Below are 17,922 nucleotides of genomic sequence, written 5' to 3'. Positions count from 1 at the left end.
GGAGAAGTTTGGGGATTTAGGGCAGATTAATTCTGTCTTAAGCAGAACAGTTCTAGGCATTGCATGATTTTTATCACTCCTGTCACCAGGAACTATGCTCATAGCACCCACCAGTCGCTGCAACACTCAAAAGCACTGCCATGTTTCCAGACATCTCCTGTGGGAGGGCAGTCAACTCTCCCCACTCCCTCCCATTAAGAACCACAGCACTAAACTAAAAAGTCCTTCCAGTCTATTTGAATGATTATGTAAATTAGAAAAATTCCAATTACATATCACTTTTTAATTAGAAATTTATTATATAAAGTTAGGTTATATAGCACTTTAAACATGCCTTAGTTCAATAATTGATGCTTAACAGACTTGTATGTAAAATACATCTTCAAATATGAATCCATTAGAGAACTTTCTTAAGATGCATGTATGTACAGAATGATTAGATAGGTAGGCAGATAAGTAGAAAGAAAGAATAAATGATTGGACACCGCACTTATCAGTGGGCCTCAAAAACTAGCAAGTTAGGAGAGCAATTAACATTGCTGAAGTTTATGAAGACTTGGGAAAACATGGTAAGGTTTCAAGCACAGCATTAGCTTCATTTGAAGGCTGTTATTAGTGACCTTTTAAAAGTGCTACTTTGAACACACTTTTTTCTGACAAACGGGAAACTAAAACTGCCACTGAAATCACTGGAAAGTGCTGGCTAAAATATAAGAAACATCTTGTAAATGCATAACCCAGCTCTCAGGAAAGTAAGGGGAATCTCTAGGGGTCACAAATGAACAGGGATACAAACCTAGCAGTAAACATTGCTCCTAGGCTACCAGTTCAGTAACCACGAGCCTTGAGCTTTAACAACAAAGTAGAGATAGGACCCCAGGATTTCAAAGGGCCACATCCTTCAGTAAAACAGTGGTCCGTGAAAAAATCCACCCACCTTCAGAAGGGGCTGAGATATCAAGAAAGCTTATCTGTCTTAACTTGATTTCTATATAGAGAGGGGGGGAAAAATCTCTGCTCAGTGTCTTACTAGTTGTTCAGTATAAATGTCATCCCTACTGCCTTCATTTGTGTTTTAGTATTTGAATTGACACTGCTTTCAAGGTTTGGTCATACTCAAACTGGAAAAGGAAAATAGCATAAAAGGTGGTCCTGAGTTAGTGATCATCTTAAGTGTGTCTTAAGAAACACATGCAAAACACTCTTAGAGGTATCCATCCTTAACCCAGCTCACATGGTATTCCTTCAGATAAAATCCTGCTGACGGTACACCCAGAATGCAGAATTACAAAACCCGGGGAAACAACCCACCGTGAGCAGGCATGGGATGGTTTAATAAACAGCAGGATTAGAACCCCAATCAAATTACTGAGTAGACTATGAAATAAATAGACTTTAAATGATTTAATATACAAAATAAGTGAGAAATTCAGTGTGAGGAAAGAACAAAACAGACTAGGCAAATTCAGAGAAAAATAAACAGAATAAGTAGAAAAATTAAATAGATCATACATAACTAAGAAGAAATTGGTAAACTAGAAGATAGATCTAAGGAGCTTAGAGTGAAACAAAAAATAGAGAAATGAAAAATATCAGAGATGTGAGATACTCTAGTATGTAATTAAATTTTTTTAAAAGTAATGGCTAAGAATTGTCTAGAAATTAATAAAAGAGATGAATTCTCAAATTCAGGAAATACAGTGAGTCCTACGCAGGATACATAATTTAAAATCTACATCTAAACCCATCATGGTGAAAGTACCAAAGGCAGGGAACACCTTAAAAGAAATCAGAAAGGGACTTCCCTGGTGGCGCAGCAGTTAAAAATCCACCTGCCACTGCAGGGGACACGGGTTCTATCCCTGGTCCGGGAAGATCCCACATGCTGTGGAACAGCTAAGCCAGTGCGCCACAACTACTGAAGCCCACGTGCCTAGAGCCCATGTTCTGCAACAAGAGAAGCCACCGCAAGGAGAAGCGGGTGCACTGCAACGAAGAGTAGCTCCTTCTCACTGCAACTAGAGAAAGCCTGCGCGCAGCAATGAAGACCCAACACAGCCAAAAAAACAAAAAAGATTTAAAAAAAAAGAAATCAAAAAAAGAAGTGTTAAAGATAAAAATTACTTAGGATTGTGTTTATTTGTGCAAATATTGAAAGATGGAATGTCATGCGTTAACTTTCATTCACTTTGGTTTTCTGAGTTTAAATAGTTTAAGAGCAAAAAATTCATACTGAGATAAATCTGTAATACAATATTCATATCAAACCTACTTACGTATAGTCTCATTTGTACCTTAAAAATTAATACCAGTTAGTGTAGTCTTAAAATGTGAATTGTTGTTTTGTAAACTATGGATGGACACATACTAAAAGCGAAGGTCCTGAGCCCTGTCCTTCTAGATTCCCAGGGTGGAGAGGAGGATGAGGCTGACTGCAGTTCGGCCAGTCAGTCAGGCAATCGTCCTGGAGTTGGAAAAAGAGTAGGTAAACAAGACAGATATGGGCCTTGCTCACTAGGAACCTATATTCTACCAGGGAAGACATATAGTAAGTGAACAAGAAATAGTTACAAATAGAGGTAAGTTCTTTGAGGAAAATAAGAATAGAGACTAACGGTAGGCAGGGCAGGGGTAAGGCAGCTGTCAGCCGTGTGGGCAAGGAGGTGCTCTCTGAGAAAGTGGTGTCTGCATCGAGAATGGAGGAGAAGCAGCAGCTCACTGTGCAAAGACCGAGCCTTCCAGCCAGGGGCAAGCACAGGCCGAGTCAGGGTTGGGCTTGGTACCTTCCAGATACAGGGGCACCTGAGGCAGAAGTGGGTGAGTAAGGACAAGAGTGATGGAAGAAAAGGTCGGAGAGACAGGCAGAGGCCTCTGAGTGTCCACACAGTAGGTTCTTGTAGAAATTCAATGCTCTCCTGAAAAGACATCCACAGAAGATCGCACAGAAGATTAAACAACGAAATGATACAGCTAGAACCACGATTATTCAAGCCCTTATGAATGGCTTTATTTTCTTCATAAGACTGTATTTTAGATTCTAAGGTAGGGTGATAGAAAGTTTCTAAGAATTTTCATTTTGAAAGTAAAATATACCAACTGTGCCCCAGGAGTTTGTTCAGCAGGTATGAGTTCAGCTCAGTATACATTTACTGAGTACCTGCCATGTGCTTGGTGCCGGAAAGCAAGCAGTAAAATCAGTCTTGGTCCCCAAAGAGCTCTCAGCCTAACGAAGAGAAAACGCTTGTACGCAAATAAGTGTTGTATGAAACAAAGTAGTAAATGCTGTGCTAGAGGTACACTGAAAGTTTGTGGTAATGCTGGGGCAGGTGTTATCAGGAATAGCCTCATTTGAACTGTGCTCTGAAGGATAAGTATGACTTTGGCAAGGCGAGGAATGAGGGCAGTTGAGAGAGTGCGGCATGTGAACACATTGAGAATTTAACTTTTTAAAAAATGTGCCAAGCATTTTTTTGCATGTGTGATATAGGGATGAGCAAAGTAAAGTTCTGCTTCCAAGTAGACGTCTATGTCAGGCGGTGATGAGTGTGTGAGAAGAAAAAATAGCAGCACCCCTGGGGGCCAGGATGAGGGTTGCCATTTTAGAATGATCAGGGAAAGCCTTCCTGGGGCCTCGTTTGAACAGAAATCCTGATAAAGTGAAGGAACGAACCACCTGGCTGTGTGAGGGCAGAGGAGACAGTAAGTGCAAAAACACCGTGGGGTTGGAACGTGCTGGGCGGGTTCAGAGAACAGCCAGGAGGTCTCTGCAGCTGGCGTGGAACGCGAGGGGGAGATTTGCAGGAGATGCGTCAGAGGAGCGGGCACGACTGGGTTCTGTGACACTGAAGGTCATGGTAAGAACTGTCGGCTTCCCGCAAGAGGGGTGGGAGCCACCAGAGAGCTTCAGACAGAAGACTGACATTAACTGACTCTTGAAGACAGTTCCTCTGGCTACTGTGAGGAGAAAAGACTAGGTGCTGAGAGTGGAAGAGGCAGACTGGTTAGAAGGGTATTGGAGTAACCGAGGAGAAGTGAGAACGGCAGAGTGGAAGGGCTTGGAAGCTGTGTTGAGTTACGTGATTAGAACTGATTCTAGTAGGCTCTGGGGAGCTCGTGATCGTTTGGAGGGGAATGGTGATGAGATCAAGCTAAAATTTAGAAAAATAATTAGCAGTGTTTATGATGACGTGGGTGAAGGAGACTCTACCACAATTTATTGTGGTTGGAAATAATTTGCTTTTGTATTTTTATGAATATCAAGAAAGAAAAAAACAGTTTATTGGAAGACATCAGAAGACTGAAGCAGGACAAACAGGCTCTTGAAGTAGACTTGGAAAAAGTGAAGAAAGAGAGAGACCAAGCCAAAGACCAGATTGCTTATGCCACAGGTAGAAGTCTGAGCTGAAACGGTTTACCTTTATACTCCTAACTGTTCTAATCTTGAGTTAAGTAATAGCAATTGGATAGTACAATTAAAATGCTATTCCTTGAAGTGTATTGTAATTTTAGAAACTTTAAAAAATTAGTTAATAGGTATGTGCCTTTGGTTTTAGCAGCAATAATTGCAAGACCAAAGAAAGTCACAGATTGTTTTGAATTCATGGCATTGTAAGCTTAGTTGTTTACAGTCATCCCAGCTAAACTGTGACTTTCCAGGGCACGGTCTCCCTTTTTGTACCTGGGTCTGAAACATAAGCTCTCAAATATTTACCAAATGAACAAATGTTTGTAGAAACTATGTTTGTAGAAACACAAGGATGGATATGGTATACCCCACCAGGGAAAACACAGGAGAGTAAGATAAGAACGCAGAAGGAGAGTAAGATAAAGTTTAATATTAAAAAAATTAGAAATAAACATGAGGGTGCTAATAAGGGTTTCAGGGAGGAATGGCATTTGAGGGTCCTGACAGATGGAGAGATTCAGGAGTAAACGAATGGAGGGGGCCGCTCAAGGGAGTTTCATTAGCGTGTTTTTGGATACACCTGGATTGCGGCTTAGGACGGCAGAACACAGGGCTAGAAAGGTTCATCAGAGAACCCCTTGTTTGCCAAAGCAAGGCTCTGTCCTCTGTGATACTATGAACTTCAGTGTAAGATGTGTATAGTAAAATCCACTTATTGTTTGTAAGAAATTTACTTTCTTCATCTGTAAAATAGAATAACAACAATAGTTCCCATCATATGTTTGTTGTATTAAATAAAGTCTTACATGGGAAGCGCTCTCTAATGTTTGCCATTGTTACTTTTTAATATAATTATAGGAATTCTTCATTTTTATTATCTCCTGAATCCAACATTTATTTTCATAGAAAAGACTTTAGTTTTATAATGAAAGTCAGTGGGAAAACAAGTGATTTATCAAAAATTTCTATATGCCAGCTTTGCTACAAGTTTGAGGATTTGGACTCTGAACACAGTCTTCATCCTCCTTTACTAATACACTAAACTAGACACAGACTTACGTACATTAGTTGTTTTGGGCCTCTTTATTTTTTTCTTAATGCTTTCATTTGAGAGACGTTGGTTTTCATTTAAAATCTTTCAATGTAGTTTATTTCCATATTTTGAAAAGTTACAATGGAGTTATTGTATTACTTATTTTATAGGTGAAAAATTATATGAAATAAAAATTTTAGAAGAAACACATAAACAAGAAATAAGTCGCCTGCAAAAAAGATTACAGTGGTACGCCGAAAATCAGGAACTTCTGGATAAAGATGCAGTTCGGCTTAAAGAAGCAAATGAAGAAATTGAGAAGCTGAAACTTGAGGTAATGATCATTTCAGAATGTATTTCTATAGATGAACTCTATTATCTTCAACACTCCTTCATAGCTTTGTGTCATCAAATCAGTATACTCGAAATTCTGTTCATTAAAATGGCCAGTTTGACTTTGGTTTGTGTTTATTTGTGTAGTCTATTTTAGATTAGCCTGAGAATACAGTCAGCCATCTGTATCCATAAGTTCCCTATCCAGCAGATTCAACCAACTGTGGATTGAAAATATTTGGAAGAAAAACAGAGTTTCAAAAAGCAGAACTTGAATTTGCTGTTCACTGGCAGCTATTTTCATAGCATTTATTACATTGTTTTAGGTATTATAAGTAATCTAGAGATGATTTAAAGTATCTGGGAGTTACAGGCAAATACTACACCATTTTATACAAGGGACTTGAGCATCCCTGGGGCTTCGGCATGCCCGGATCTTAGTATCTGCAGGGGTCTGGGAACCGGTGCCCCACAGTTACCAAGGGGCAACTGTAAATCCAAGCTCCTTAGCACAGCCTGTGAGGTCCCCACGTGGTCTGAACCCTGCCTGTCTCTCCAGCCCCATCCATACTGCACTCCCCGGTCACTCTCCTCCCAACCACACGGGCCTCCCTGTGGTTCTTGAACATGCCGAGCTCGTTCCACTTGTTGCTTTGGCCTAGAGCGCTCTGACCTAGCTTCTTCCTGTGTCTCACTCCTTGTTCAAGTCTCAGCTCCGATTTCTACTTCCCAGAAAGATCTTCCTGACCTCTTAATCTAATGTAGCTACCAGTCTCACCTCCTCTGACTCTTCTCATTCCTTGAGTTTATTTTCTTCATAGTACTTGTCACTCTCTGAAGTTATTTAATTTACTTAATGATTTTGTTTATTAGCTTTTCAACTGTCTCCTTCCATTAAGATCTAAGCACCATGAAAGCAGGGACCTGGCTTGTCTTGTTTGCTCTCCATATCTCCAGCGCAGTGCCCTATCTGGGATCTAATAAGTGAATTAATGAACTGCCATTACGCTTCCCTCTTGGTGTTTCTCTGCTGTGTTTTAAATATGCTTCTTAACATGGTCTTTCCTTATTGGTAGGTTGAGAAACTGAAAGCTGAATCTGGAAATCCATCCATCCAGCAGAAGATACGTTTAAAAGAAAAAGCAACTGATGCCAAAAAAATTCAGGATCTAGAGCGACAAGTACGTGTTCAGGGTAAATTTTCATTAAGATATTTTATATACAGAGCATTTTTGTTTTCTCTTTTGTTTCCGGAGTTCCTACAAGATGTAGTCAACCTGGAAATTTTTGGGTTTATTCATTCATTTTAATACAGAACTGCCTCTGCATTAAACTTTGAATACAGTATTTAAAGTAACAATAAAAACACAGTAAACAACATCATTTTATGTACTCTGTGGCTTTCTGCATAAAGAATTTTTAAGAGTAGTGTGTCTCATTAGGTGGTAGACCTATTGATGAAAGGTTATTTGCATCCCAGCTCTATTTGACATCCAGGAAGAAGGAAACAGAACTTTGCCACTCTGGGTGTAGAGCTAGGATCCCTTCTCCTGATCACCTGTAGAGCTAGGATCCCTGAAACCAGGTGAGAGAGGAGGGCACAGAAGGAGACCCTCCAGTTGGGAACATGTTAGTAGCGCTAGGGAAGTCCAGCAGAAGACCCTGGAAACCGAACATCCCCTCCCAGAGAGCTGGCCATAATTTTCAGCTCTGGCTCACTGGTTAGGCTTAGAAATACTCATTTCATGGTCATTGTGGCTGGAAGACTTTTTTCAAAACCCATGTAGTAACACTTACTAGGATAAAGGTTTTTTTTCATTGAAATAGTTGTTTTGTAGGCTGGAATATTAATTGTACCTTATGTTTTTAAAGCCTTCTATAACGTAGTATTTGTATTCATAACTAAATATTAAAACAAAATTAGAATTTCCAGTCTTGTTCATAAGAGAACATGATCCTGTAGTCAAGTCATGACCCTTAGACATACAGATATTATTCCATCACAAACCTGAGACTGTGAGGTCATCACTGGGCTGCATATCATCCCAGTTTTATGAGAAGAAGGAAAACTAAGCAAAAAATTAACTTTGTTACTTTACAGGACCTGTTATATTAAAAGGTATGATTTGGTAGTTTGGTTTAGTGGCCAGGAAAGGAATAGGACTGAAGTGGTTTGAAGAGCGAGAAATATTCTGAAATAACTATAGTCTAGGTTGCTTGGCTTTTTTTTTTTTTTTTTCCAGTGCCTAAGACTAAGATTAGCCTATGTAGAAGAAGCTATCCAGAATTGTGAGAGAGGAAAGAACAAAGGAACCACTTCTCCACTAGATGATTTTATTCTAAGAGAATAATGTAGAAGTGAACGTATGAGAGTAAAGAGATTTTGAAATTTCTTTGAAACGGTGATCCATATGGATCAGAAATGTAACGTTTTATCAAAGTAACCTCCCTCTTTTACTAACACTTTCATTAAAAATTTATTGGTTTACTGTCTTAGATTATATCTTTCTAAAATATTGTTAATATTTTGTATAGTTTGCTCACATACATTTCAGATCTTGTTCTGTTCCCTTGAACAGAACATTTCTATCCTAATGATTTTAAATCTTAATACATATTTTATAATCAAAGTATATCGCAATATATTCAGAATCAGTTTGAGCCATATTCTGAAATAGATTAATTGTAGAATAAAACATCTTTTTTTCTAAATAGCACATAAGTAAAAGTGGGGCTAATTTATATGCATGTTATAGTGAAAATTTCCAATTATGTGTGTTCATTCATGCTTTTATTTAATGGAATATTCCATAGTTTAATTTCCAGTGAGATTTAAAAAACAACAACAACAAGAGCCACACTGGTATCAGAGACCAAAGAATAAATTAAAAAGCAAAATGAAAGAAGATAGAAATAAAATTAATTTTCTGCCAAAAATGTAGTATACTTTGCAAAATATCAAAGTCAGATTGAAAATATTGTTTAGCATTTTTAATTAATATGTTAATTGTAAATATGTTAAAACAAATTCATTTAAAAAAATCTAGTCTCTTTTTAATATACATGGTGTCTCTGTGTGTGTGTGTGTGTGTGTGTGTGTGTGTGATATATACCTTTATATGCTTACATCTAATCTAGATTTTTAATACCAGGGGAAGCAAAATGAAAAAGTTTATAGATGAAATGATCCATTTTTGTATCTGGATGTATTCCACTTTATGGTATATCTATGAATGTGCAAGCAGTCTTCAGGAATGGAAATATTTGCTGTTAACTTTGCAAACGATGTGACCCTTAAGTACCTACTAGGAACAATATTCAGTCTATAAACAGGATTTTGAGCAACCCATCTTGCCTTAGGAAAGGTAGTTTTTGGGACCAGATCATATATACTAAAAACCATTATCAGGCCCTCACCACATGCTGGGCACTCGGCTAAGCACTTCACCAAGATAGATGTCATCTGATCCTCAAATATATGAACACCATGAAATCAGTATTGTTACCTCCCCATTTTACCGATGAGGCGAAAGAGATATATAGATTGAGGAGTTGACACGCTGCTAACACAGTCTTAACTCCAGACACGCTCTAACCTCTGCACTAGACCACCTCTTAGGTGCTATTTTATTTATTTTATTGCATACTCGGGGGTTAGAAGACTGTTCAACGAAGTTTTAGTCTCTTACTCTATGTTTTTCAAAGGTATCTTGACATAACACCTTAAACAAAAGCAGGTATACACACGTATGTGTATATAATATCAAGCTCTAATTTCTGTGGACCCAGGTGCAGTTTTTCCTTACAGAAGGACTGTGTAGTATGTTATTGTTTTTAATAGACTAAATGAAAAGTTGTTTTTATGAGGACTTCATTAAATGTCATCTAATCTTCTTTGCTTCCTGATTGAAAGAAGTCATTTTAAAGTAGATTAAACTTTATTTGGAGGAGGACTGGGGTAGCGGGGAGATGGTTGCAGGCAGGGGCAGGCACTTAGGAAGCTGTATGTTTATTATAAAAACTTTGCACATTCATGTGCAGATAAGTAATTTTTCAATCAGTAGACAGTATAAACACTTATCTGAGGGGTGTCTAGAAAAAAGGGAGGGGGAAAGAACTTTGTCCTCACAAAGATTGGTTGTTACTAGTATAATAGGAAGACCGAAGATCTATTTCAAATAAACATAAGAGGATTTCTGTAAATTAACCAGTATTAGATTAGACATTATACTATAGTGTGTTTTAATCAGGATATAAAATTTGAAATTAATTTGTGCTGCTGTGCATTTGATTCAGTCTTGAGATGTGATATGAACATCTCTTTGAAACCTAGACATGACTGATAGAGCATAATCTAAATTTTTACATTAAGCTGCTTAATTTTAATATATTTGTGACCTTAACATGCATACAAAAATATTTTAATAGGTTAAGGAAATGGAAGGAATTCTAAAGAGACGATATCCCAATTCTTTGCCTGCTTTAATATTGGCTGCATCAGCAGCTGGTGATACAGTGGATAGAAATACAGTGGAGTTTATGGAAAAAAGGATAAAAAAACTAGAAGCTGATCTGGAGGGCAAAGATGAAGAAGCAAAGAAGAGCCTTCGGACCATGGAACAGCAGTTTCAGAAAATGAAGGTACGTGCCGGGTAGCCATGGAGATGGGGCTCAGAGGTGTACCATGGGGGCTTGGGGGCTTCTTAGAATGAGACCGAAGAGTATGTCTTCGGAGGGCAGAGACCAAATAGAGGAATGAATTCCAACCCCACCCCCCTTTTAATCTATCTAAACATACCTAACTTTTTCCTTTTTCCAGTCCCTATCCCACCCCCCTCTCCTGCCCCTGCTCACTTCCAGCCACTTCCTCCTTTCATTTCTGATTCCCAGTGCACACCAAGCATTTCAGTTGCCTTCGCATGTGCTCTTCCTACTTCCAAAATACCCCTGCTTCCACTTATCCCCAAATTTACACACATCCCTCAAAGCTGAACTTGAATGTGCTCCCTCTGTGCCATCTTCCCTCCTTCCTTCCCTCAGGCCTCCAGACACACCCAGGTGCCGCTCTGCGCCGTGTTCATAGGCCCATTATCGCAGTTATCATAGGACAGTGAAATTTGCCATGTCACTCAGCTCACTGGGCTGTGGACTGTCTGAAGGCAGGAGCTGAGTTTATCTCTAGGATCTGGCACAGTGCCTGGCATGCAGTTGTAGCGCAGTAAATACATTCAGTGATTGAATGAACAAAGCTCTTTCATGCCTCCCTCCACAGAGTAGACTATTAGGTTATTTTGTTAATAATAATAATAATAAAGCTCCAATATGCAAATTCTAAGCTGACTTATTACTCCTGTGAGATTTCTAAATTGATGTTAGAAGGTTGAAAATGTGCTACTTCTTACAGATATCAGTAACCCCAACTGCTTTCCCTATTTATTCTCAGGGAGTATAGTGTGTCAGTTTGCATAGAGAAGGGTACACAGTAATAGGTTTGCTTGTGAGGTTAAAGTAAGTTTTGGTGTATAAAAACTTGTAACGTTAGGAAGCAACGTATAATTAGGAAATTACATAACATATATTGAGAATATATAATGGTATGCCCTTCAGAGATAGGACTTCAACACATTTGCCTGACTCAAGGAACATGGGTTTGGGGGCATCAGAATACATGGTGAGTCCCTGAATGAAGGAAAAGGCAGGACCTGGGAGAGTGCAGGGCTTCCGTAACTAATGAAATGTTTAGCAGTGGTTTGTCGTTACATGGATTCTTTTCTACAGATTCAGTATGAGCAGAGACTGGATGAGCAGGAACAGCTACTTGCCTGCAAGTTGAAGGAGGCGTCCCAGAACCAACATGCCAGCTCCTCCAGAGTTAAAGCACTAGAGAAGGAACTGGATGACGTTAAGGAAGCCCATCAAATCACTGTAGGAAATCTTGAAGCTGAAATAGATGTTCTTAAACATCAGAATGCTGAATGGGAGCTCAAGAAAGATGATAAGGACGATCAAGATTTCCAGTCTATAGAATTCCAGGTGGAACAGGCTCATTCTAAAGCTAAACTGGTCAGACTCAACGAGGAGCTAGCCGCAAAGGGGAGAGAGATACAGGACCTTTCACAGACTGTGGAGAGGCTTCAGAAGGAGAGGAGAAAGATGCTCTCTAACCAGCACTCTAAGGCTAGGGAGGAAATGGCTGCCAGAAGGGTGAAGAGACATGCTCTGCACCCGGGTAAAAGAAATGCTAACTCCTCTGGGACCCTGGGGGGCAAGCTTTACCAACCACATGCTTTCACTGATTCCGATATTTCAGAGGTTGTACAAGAAAACTGCAGATTGAAAAATGAACTGGAGAGATTAACTGTGGAGAGGAATGAGCTGAAGATGAAATCTGAAGTAGCAGCGAACCAATTTGAAAACTCCATAAAAAGGTAAAAATGTGACTTCGTCAGTATATGGAGACATAAAAAGATAAAAATTAAAAAATCATAGATGTATTTCCCCTGGATAATTAGCTTGACCCTGAACTAAGTTCATTACCAAATTTTAAGAACCTATATTACATTGCTAAGCACAGATCTGTTTCAGAGTTGGATCTTCTACCTATTGGAAGCTCAGATTCTAATGAACTTGAATCTTCATGTCAACCCCGTTCTTGGGCCGAGCAGTCTTACCTTTCTGCACTTATCCAAATGGTGTTGATAAGCTGACCCACTGGGCCTTCCTGCAAATGAATACCATCGTTTATGGTTGCTGTAGGCAGATAGCTATCAGAAAACAGCTCTTAGTGAAACTAGTTGACATTCTAAGAGGAAAAGGTCCTCTTCCAAAATAACTCTTCAGATTAGTCTTGTGATTACATCTCTTCATGCCTTGAAGAACTTCTGTACTCATCCCTTTCCTACTCAGAATCTCCAAGTACCATCTCCTGTCTCTTCCCTCTGAGCCTTCTTACATGCTCAGATCTTTTTCACCTGATCAAACCAAGTTCTGGTCCTCTGCCTTTCAGTAGCAGTTTTCCACAAGTAGCCTCTCCTTTTATTTCCCCCTGACTTCCTCTAAGCGTGGCTCTCACCCTCACACTCTTTTGAACCTGGTCTCTCAATAGCCTTTCTCAGCCAGTGGAGTTTTCTCCATCCTCATTTTCTGTGACGTTGTTGACTACACTGCCTTTTCTGAAAGGGTTTCCTCCTTAACGTCCATGACTTGACACTCTGACTAAAGCTCCTTTTCTGCTCCTTTTGACAGACTCCTGACTCCTTTTCCTTCTCCCTCCTCAAAGATCTGACTTTCTACCCAAGTTCAGGTTTTGGCTTTCTCTCTGTTCTCTGCTTTTTCTCCCTTGCTAAACTCATCTGTTCTCTGTGGCTTCTGTGAACCACGACTCCTAGATTTACTTTTCAAGGCCTGTCCTCTTCCCTGAGCTCAGGTGTTAAATCTAAAAATGTGTTGGATTATTCCTCTTGGAATCAGTAGTATCACAGATTTTCTCTTTTTAACCACAAACTGGCTTTACCTCCCAACTTCCCCATCTCTGTCTATGACCGTATTTTCAGTTGCCAGGCCCAGCTTTACCACCTTTATTCCTTGGGTTGACAGTCTATGGGGTGCTTCCTTATAAGTATTAATTTTGCTTTTTTCCTTTTTATAGTGTGGTCTACTTGGTTTACTAGACAGTTTTCCCACCCCACTCTCCCTGATTTCAGTTTCCATCTCCCCCAGTCATCTAGCTTAAAAACCATTAAAATTCTTTAAGTACTCCTGTATCTGAGTCACTCTGTTCTCCAGTGACTCCCAGCTTCCTAAAGTATCAAGACTGAATTTCTCTACCTGGCATCTCAAGTCCCATCACCATTCTCATCCTGCGCCATCAGAGTAGTGTTACTCGCCAAATTTCTTTCCTGCCTTTTGCTCACTCATGTTTCATTTTCTAGGAAAAATATTACCTAGAACTTCTTAGAAATTTCTTGCTCCCATCTTCAACTCCTGTATAACTTATGTACCAAGAAGCACTAATTGTACACCACCTAATAGCTCCTTGAGAACTGATGTATGATTATACTTCTTTTGCAACCTGTAGGCAATAATAGGTTTGATTATGAAGTTTAAAATAAGGTTTGGTGCGTACAGAACATGTGTAGTTTAATGTTTGTGAAGCAACATATGAATTGTGAAGTTATATAACATATATATTGAGAATATGTAACGTCATGCCCTTCAGAGATTAGGATTTCAGTACATTTGACTGATTTACGGAACCCGGAGTTGGAAGCATCAGAATACGTAATGAGTGCCTGAGTGAAGGAAGAGGTAGGACCTGGGAGAGTGCAGGGCTTCTACCAGAGAATGAGGATAGGAAGCACCTAACAAATGCTTATCGACTGATTAGCAGCCGCATCTAATTGAGTCATCATGGCAGTCAGACTGCTTCCAAATTGAAACCTTGTTTCTTTAGTCCTGAATATGATAGTAGTAATGAAGCTGTTTGGAAAGAATCATATTCCTTCCTAGAAATAATTTAAAATTCAGGTTCTCCTATAAATTTTCCTATACATAATTTTTTTAGTATTGTTAATCTGTCTTTCAGACAGCTCTGGGCCTGAGAAGTGAAAAGTGTTTCCTAGGCCCAGATTTAGGCTGCTTTTTACTACAGTTCAGTTATATCACGGGTGCTTTAGATTTTTATGCTTTTCCGAGGGTCCTAATCACACTGTTTCCATGAAGAAATGTAGTCAAGTAAGCAACTGATATGTTTGTAGTTTGGGGATTGCCATATTAATAAGTATCAACAGTGATTTACTAAATACCTGCTTTCAGTAAAATTGTCATTTTTTAATAATTTTTCCAATAAGGGGAAATGTTCATAAGAAATGTATCAGCTTTTTGGTATAACTTTACCATTTACTGAACTGCCACTGAATGCATAAATTTTGTCATAGAGACAAACGAGTAGTCTCAGGTTCAGGTAGTCTCAGGTTCAGACTACCCTATGTCCTAAGAATTACCGTAAAGATCATTTTATTCTTGCAACCAGCAGCCAGCCCTGGAGTCATATGCATGGACCAAAAACTGGTGAGTGTTGCCTAGAAACAAAGCATTGGAGAGTCTAAATAATTGGGGCAAGAAATCTGAGTTTATCTTAAAAGATAAAATGACAAGCTCTTTGCCTTAAATCCAGACAGAACATTTAGAACCTTTGTTTCTCTCAGAAAGTGCCCCAGGCTGGGGGGTGTCCAGCTCTGCAACTTACTGATCTGGGACCCTAGATACATCACTCTTTCCTACACTCAAGTTTGCCTTTATGAAATTGAGTAAATAAGAGCAAGCTCATGGAGGGGTTGTAAGAACTCATAGGCAATAATGTATAAAGCACCAAGCACAGTACAGTAGATATTGGTGCCTTCTCTCCCTTTGCTTCTTTAATTTCCAGGCTTCTTACACTATTTTTGTGCTGACTCTGAATTAGAGGTTGAAGAGCCACTTTTATGTGTGGTGTTCTTTCATTTGCTCTAAAGGTTCAAGGAAGAAACTGCAGCACACATCACATCCCTCAAAGCATCTCATGAGAGGGAAGTAGAGAAACTCCTTTGCCAAAACGCAGTCGAAAATTCTTCTTCTAAAGTAGCCGAACTAAATCGTAAAATAGCAACTCAAGAGGTAGGTGACTTTAATAAACTTTGAGTGTAATGCAATTTTCTTTTTCAAGACTGTTGACAAAGTATCTGGAAATATTTTAACTTCAATTCTTGAGGTTGGTGATAGGAATGGGAAATTACTGTCACTTTCTTTTTTTTTAATAGAAGACAACACTCTTACCGTATATGTGTTTAACTATTCTACTTTACAGTTATACCTTTAAGTAAGTGTTGTTGCAATTTTGTCCCTATATTTCTCAAATATATCTTCCTGTAAGTAGGTTGTAATAGATGGTTGAGGGATACATCCAATGTGATGGGGACCTTGTACTTAAACCTGAATGCTGAACCACCTCCTTCCACCCCAAGTCCCAGCTGCCAAGTCACTCTTCTTTCCCCATGACCTGTTGTTCATTAAATAATGTTTTGTGGTCATTCAGCCACTGGGGATAAAATAATGAACAGAGACATGTACACAACTACAGCCATTATGAAGCATAGTCTCCTGAGAATTTTTACAGGGCACAGTGACAGCTCATCCGTATTTCCTCAAGTGTGTCTTCCTTCTTGGATAGCATGTTTGTCAACTTGGAATAGTTATAAATATCTACTGTGTGGCCCATCTTCTGTGGTTTTTGCCAGTTGAAAAAACAGCATTAAAATAGAATTTGCAACTTACTTTCAAATGGTGTATCCAAGAAAAAAAGAAAAGAGAGCAAATATGGCAAAATGTTAGCAGTCGGTAATTCAAATTGAAGAATAGATGAATGTTCATTGTGCTCTTCATCTTTCTGTAGGTTTTAATACCAAACTGAGGGGGAAAAACTTCAAGAAATAATTATCTCATGATCACCTCTCCCACCCATAATTATTTAATAGGATTTTAATTAAAAACAAGTCCATCAGTTGGGGAAGTTTGAGTGTGGACAAGGCAGGAGATATTATGAAATTACTGCAAATTTTCTTAGGTGTAAAAATGTTATTGTGGATTTGTAAGAAAATGCGTGTTGAAATATTTGGTGTATCTAAGGGTGAGATGTAATGAGGTCAGTAATTTAATTTCAGATAGCTCAGAAATAAAGAACTTTGACTGTTTTAATACTTGACTGAAAAAGATTTAAAGTGCTTTTTTGAAGTAACCATTATACAGCGTTGCAGAGAGCTTCTCTAGCTTTCTTACCCTCAAAGGAATGGGGTGTCAGTGGGCGGCAAACATAATATCAAGCGATTATATGATAAGGAGAGGTCTGGGAGGGATGGGGAAAGTAGTGTCATTAGGCCACAGTGCCATAAGTATCAATATGTAATTTTCCCAGAGGAGTTCTAAGTGTAATATTTTAAATTGAGAGTTAAATGAAGTCAGCCTAGTCCGATTGTAGAAACAGTAAAAGTAAATCATTAGAGAAAAGAAACATGAATTTTTCCTGTTTTTGCAGCTTCTTGATGGAAGTATTTACTTACGTACTTCAGTTTCTTTGTCTAAAAATGAGACTTTTCACAGATGTTAGGTTTTATTATTTTAGTCACTAGCTCTTTAATAAAAACTATCATCTTAATTACAAAGTATAAAGATAATATTGGCCACTTTCTTCAAAATGTTTAAACTTTATAGAAGTTGATTTTAAGTGGTATTTTTCAGATCTTCAAAAGAAAAGTATTAGAGATAAAGAAGCCAAGTAGTTACATAGTTATTAATTTATGTGTGTGGTGTTATATATTAAACTTTGAAAGAAACAAAATGATGAATTTATTCAATGAGTTTAATTTATTCAATGAATTTAATTTCTGTGGCAATGATGTTAGATTTTGGCAATTATAAAATATTAGGATCCTTTTTATTTTTTAATACAAACAAGTCATTAGTTCACTTTCATTTTTCAAATAATGTTCAAGGAAAAGCTTTATTAACTCAGTACTTCTAACATAATTTCCTAGGTACTTATAAAACATTTCCAAAATCAAGTTAACGAGCTGCAGGGTAAACAAGAGTCTCTTGTAGTTTCTCACGTTCGAGAAGAAATCCTACAGAAGGAGGTAAGAAATAACCAAAATATTCTGCTAATATAAGCTTTTCTTAACCATTTCAATCATATTCATATTTCTGTATAATTCTTTAAATTTAAATGTACAGAGATAACCCAGAAATACCTATCACATCAAGAAAATATTAATAAAAGCCAGCTTTCCCCAGATGAAGCTCAAATGTTAGTTGATTAAGTTATTTATATGTTTGTATTTGTCATTGAGATTTTCTGGGCAGTAGGGAAATGGGGCGAGTTTGGTTTGGCTGTTTTGAGTTTTTAGGAGGTAAAATTGGATGGTTAAGGCTATTTCTGCATTAAGTACTAAGACTATTTAATTTGGTTAAGAAATAGGTAAAGAAATTATGACAGTGATGCTGGATCACTAAGAAGAAAACCATTATTGGAAATAGATCTTTCTAGAAACTCACCTTTTTCTTTTTTTTTTTGCGGTACACGGGCCTCTCACTGTTGTGGCCTCTCCCGCTGCGGAGCACA

The 17,922-nt window shown here is 38.3% G+C and overlaps 1 protein-coding gene across 3 annotated transcripts in view; it reads left to right on the top strand.

Annotated features, from left to right (window-relative positions):
* CEP162 (centrosomal protein 162) overlaps positions 1 to 17,922 on the top strand; it is a 91,626-nt gene that overhangs the window by 55,064 nt on the left and 18,640 nt on the right. For all 3 annotated transcript variants that reach the window (XM_030859424.2, XM_030859423.2, XM_060283825.1), the window contains exons 19-25: positions 4,262 to 4,388; positions 5,609 to 5,772; positions 6,848 to 6,952; positions 10,200 to 10,412; positions 11,550 to 12,199; positions 15,284 to 15,425; positions 17,339 to 17,437. In XM_030859424.2, coding sequence (XP_030715284.1) covers positions 4,262 to 4,388; positions 5,609 to 5,772; positions 6,848 to 6,952; positions 10,200 to 10,412; positions 11,550 to 12,199; positions 15,284 to 15,425; positions 17,339 to 17,437 — 1,500 coding nt within the window. The remainder of the gene's footprint in view (positions 1 to 4,261; positions 4,389 to 5,608; positions 5,773 to 6,847; positions 6,953 to 10,199; positions 10,413 to 11,549; positions 12,200 to 15,283; positions 15,426 to 17,338; positions 17,438 to 17,922) is intronic.

Source organism: Globicephala melas, chromosome 14 (genome assembly GCF_963455315.2).
Source record: "Globicephala melas chromosome 14, mGloMel1.2, whole genome shotgun sequence".
Lineage (NCBI taxonomy): Eukaryota > Metazoa > Chordata > Mammalia > Artiodactyla > Delphinidae > Globicephala > Globicephala melas.
The sequence above is the reverse complement of the archived record's forward strand: the minus strand, read 5'-3'. Positions and strand labels throughout refer to the sequence as shown.